The sequence below is a fragment of the Leopardus geoffroyi genome, chromosome B1 (genome assembly GCF_018350155.1).
Source record: "Leopardus geoffroyi isolate Oge1 chromosome B1, O.geoffroyi_Oge1_pat1.0, whole genome shotgun sequence".
NCBI lineage: Eukaryota > Metazoa > Chordata > Mammalia > Carnivora > Felidae > Leopardus > Leopardus geoffroyi.
The window spans coordinates 80466206-80470641 of NC_059327.1; the positions used below are offsets into that span (position 1 = coordinate 80466206).

General features: G+C 49.1%; 1 protein-coding gene across 1 annotated transcript; it reads right to left on the minus strand.

The window, feature by feature from the left end:
• Positions 1-527: 527 nt before the first annotated feature.
• POU4F2 (POU class 4 homeobox 2) lies at positions 528-4227 on the minus strand. The gene is made up of 2 exons (XM_045466328.1): positions 3680-4227; positions 528-3228 (listed from the first exon to the last, which is right to left on the minus strand). The coding sequence occupies exons 1-2, from the start codon at positions 3962-3964 to the stop codon at positions 2287-2289; spliced, it is 1227 nt and encodes a 408-aa protein (XP_045322284.1). The 5' UTR covers positions 3965-4227; the 3' UTR covers positions 528-2286.
• Between the last annotated feature and the right edge of the window lie 209 nt (positions 4228-4436).

Genomic DNA, 4436 nt, shown 5'->3' on the forward strand with positions numbered 1-4436 from the left:
GGGAGAGATGTACTTTTGCTTCATAACTCAGTAACCTAGGTGCTTCCTGCTCTGGTTGGGGCATTGCTCTCCAGGAGCAGTGACTGAACTGAGAAGTATGGTGGGCAAGCCTTAGGCCTCAACCGGGGTATCCTACTCCCAGAAACAGGCCTGGACTCTTGCCACACCCAGGCTCCCAGTGCTGGCTGAAAACTAAACTGAGTTCCTTTCTTCCTTCTTCCCAGGTAGTACCTCTGTTCATAAAGATTCTCTTTGCAGAATTATTGCAGATCTGGAGAAAAGACTCCAAGGGAGATATTGGAGCCAAATATCACAACCTCATCTAGACAGTGAAGCAATGCACCCTGTGAGATGAGCTCTGGCTATTAGAAGACAATTATAAACGCTGTTCTTTTATACCTTCCTAGAGAAACACCCCCTTTTAAATCCAAATCAGACTATAACAACCACTCTAAAATAAACCATTAAAATGTTTCTGCTTTAAAAAACTATCAAAATAATTTCCATGTAAGTGATTGAAAACAACATCACATTTTAAAAGCCATTTAATTTTAATAGTATATTTTAATGAAAAAAGCAGCATACTTTGCCAATAAAACATTAAAATCATCTTTTCAATGAAAGACAATCAAACAACACCAAAAATAACTTAATACATTACCATAGTAAATAAACCATCTATTAACAAACAAAACAAAACAAAAACAAGAAACCAGGTCATATACAGAACTCAAGACTTCAGAGAGCCTCAAATGGAACAGCAATACAGCAAAATTTGTAAGAATATATCTATATGTGCATCATTTTGAATGGGATATTTACAATAGATAAGGTACCAATCACCATGTACCTAATTATTTTTGTTCCAAAAGAATTCTACCAAACAATGTGAATTTACAAGCAGTGCACTGTCTTTCTTATAGTTTAAATTAGTTTTTCTACAAACAAACCTCCAAAAGGAAAAACCGAAGGATTCTTGTAAATGTTAAAATGTAGTCAACAAAGCAATTGAAAACAAGAAGATTGAGATACCTTGGTGAAATCGTAGAATCTGGAAGGGCAAACACCAAGTGAACAAATGCACCTAAAGCTAGAAAATGATGCATCATAGTCATGCTTCCAACTGCTTCACTTCTTCTCTTCCATTAGAGGTGTGTGTGTGTGTGTGTGTGTGTGTGTGTGTGTGTAAGGGTGAGTGAGAGCGCGCGTGTGTAGTGGGGACAATGTGGGAATCCCCATTAAATATGTAACGAAGTAAACAATACTTTGGACAGTGAATCAAGTCTACACGATTAAGACATCCATTACTGAGTGTCGACTCACAAACCAGAACACTACCAGTAAAAACAAAGGAAAAACAATCTTCATTCAAAGTGAGAATATACAAATGGGCCAAAAGGAACACAGTATAAGAGGAAAGCCATAAAAATTCAGTAAACTCATCAAACATAAAATTGTTTAACTCCACGAGCCATACGTTTCCCCCATTTTTAGACTAAATAAGTTTAATTAATTAGAATGTGCACAAATTAAGTTGCTAGAGAGATAAATTAATAATTTACAGAGGGTTGTTCGGCAATAATCTAATAATAGCTTTCAAGATCAGTGAACACAGCAGGCGCAACTCCTTTCTTAAGCATTAACACTTTAGAGAAGGAAGAAGGGGGTAAGAACCACAATAAAAATATATATATAATATACAGTGTAAATGCAGAAAATCTGCCATCTTTTTTAAAATTCAAAATACTTTAGAGATGTCTCTATCACATTAAGCATCAACTCTAGTTTAAAGTTTCAGTCCTGAATCGATTTCTATTTCTGAAAAATAGCTGCAAAGTGTACTTTTAAACTTGAACAAGGGTGATGTCTTTAGGAATAAAAACAAATCTTACTTGATCATTTTGGGGGCCTTTTTAAAACGCTGTCTCGTCTGCCTTCCTGCAAACAGCCAGCTCCAGACTTCCTGTGAAGAAGCCGAGGTGCCTTTTCCGGATGGGGTGGGGTTAAAAGGAATAACTTTGCTACAACTTGACAAATCCCTTCTTTTGTTTGTTTTGTTTTGTTTTGTTTTGTTTTGTTTTTCCTTGAGAAATCGTTTCACATTCTCACTGGGTTTGGGCTCATTTGCTCGCTCCTTTGCTCGCTCTCCAATCCTCGCTTTCTCCGGATTCACATTTACTGGAATTGTTTCTGGTAGCCAAAAGTGGAAAGAAAAGAGGCAGGAGAGAGAGAGGGAGGGAAAAGAGGGGACGAGGAGGGGATGTCCCTGGAGAGGCCAAGGGTCTCCTAAATGCCCGCAGAATATTTCATTCTTTTCTGTTTCTGCCTCTGGTTGCAGAACCAGACGCGCACCACGTTTTTCTTAAGGTCCAGCTTCTCCGCGATGGCGGCGATCTTCTCGGAGGAGGGCCGCGGCTGGATGGCGAAGTAGGCTTCAAGAGAACGTTTCTCTGGGGCAGCGATAGACGTGCGCTTGCGCTTCTTCTCCGCGCCGTTGAAGAGCTCCGGCTTGGTGAGCTTCTCTCGGTGGGACTTCTCGGCCTCTTCGAGCCACGCTTGCAGGATGGGTTTGAGCGCGATCATATTGTTGTGCGACAACGTAAGGGATTCGAACCTGCAGATGGTGCTCTGGCTAAGCGAGCCCACACCAGGGATCTTGAGGTTGGCTAGTGCGGAGCCCACATCGGCCTGGGTCACCCCCAGCTTGATGCGTCGCTGCTTGAAGCGCTCGGCGAATGCCTCCAGGTCCCGGGGGTCGGCGTCCACGTCGCTCATGCAGCCCATGTGTGAGGGCAGCCCATGCGCGTGGGCCATGCTGAGCGCTGCTTGGTGCATGGGGTTCATGGTAGCCATGTGCGGTGCATGAGTTGGCGTGGACACTACGGCGCCGTCGGGGCCAGCCATGGCACCCAGGGCCAGACCGGGACTCAGGTGCTCCAGCAGCTCGCCCTCCAGCGCCTGATGCGGCTGATGGTGGTGGTGGTGATGATGGTGGTGGTGGTGATGCGTGCCCGCCAGTGCGGACGGGTGCGAGATGGGCACCGACGAAGAAGAGGCAGCCGAAGTGCACGGGATGGTGTTCATGGTGTGGTAGGTAGCGTCCGGCTTGAAGGGGCTGTGGTGGGGCGGGTGGTGATGGTGGCTCTTGCTCTGGGAGACGATGTCCACGGCCGCCAGAGCTTCGGCGCGGGCCAGCAGACTCTCATCCAGCCCGCCGAATATATTGCTCTGCAATTGCAAGTAAAAGGCACACATTACGCTCAGTAGGGAATTGTGCGCACTCTCCCCGGAAGCCCCGGCACAGCGCTCGACAACACCGCCGCGCCTACAACATTCCCACAACGTTAAAATAATAATAATAATAATAATAATAATAATAATAATCCTGAATGTAGCAGGTGAGGCGGAGAGGAGGGAAGCCACTGAGAGAAACCGTGAGTGCACGAGGAGGAGGAAAGTGAGCCTGCAAACACAACACAACACAACACGCGCACAGGCAACATCCCAGGTCATAAAAATTAATATGAAAGAAAAGGCCCGCTGAATACATAAGAGAGAGAGGGGGGAAATTGGTTGGAGGTGTGGGGTGATTTGCTGTGCAGACATGAAAAAAACATCAAGCAGATAAAGGGGGCTGTCAAAATGTGCCTTTAAGCGGTGATTATGCAGAAATACGCACCGGTGGGGTTGGAAGACACGCTCTCCGCATCGCCTCGGAGCCCCCGCCGCTGCTGCCGCTGCTGCCACTGCTACTAGAGCTGCTGCTACGGCCTCCACCGCCCCCGCCACTGCCACCACCGCCTCCAGCATTGCTCGAGCTGCTAGGGGAGCTAGCGGAGGGCGCCGCGGGCGCGGAGGACCCGGGCGAGGCGCTGTGCAGTGCCGAGTACTTGGGCTCCACGTGCAGGCTGCCGCCGTGCGGCATGCTGAACGCCTGCTTGCTGTTCAGGGACATCATCATCATCTTCCCGGTCCGCCCGGGCGCTCGTCCGTAGCGCAGGCACTGACCCCGTCTGCCGGGACCCTCTTGAGAAGTGCTGGGCGAGCGCAGGAGCAGCGAAGGGCAGTGCAAAGTTGCGCTCTCCCGCCGCCGCTCCCAGCTCTGCGCGCCTTGCCCGGACTACGAGCTCCTCCTCTGGCTCCGCTGTCAGTCTTAGGGGTTTCTGGGCTCCGCTTGGAGCTGGCTGCAGACCTGGGCGCCCGAAACTGCCCTCGCGCCTCGCGGCCGCCGAGTTATACTCCCCTCTCCCCGCGCCTGCCCCCTACCCCCCGCCCTCTCTCCCTCCCTCCCGCGCGCCTCCGCCCTCCCTGCCAGGAAGCGCGGTTTCTCCAGCTCGTATTCTAGCGTCGCCCCTTCTCTCTTTGCTCCCTACAGAGTAGGGTCCGAGGAGCTCTCTCGACCCCCGCCTCCCGCTCCCCCGCCGCGCCCTCCACCT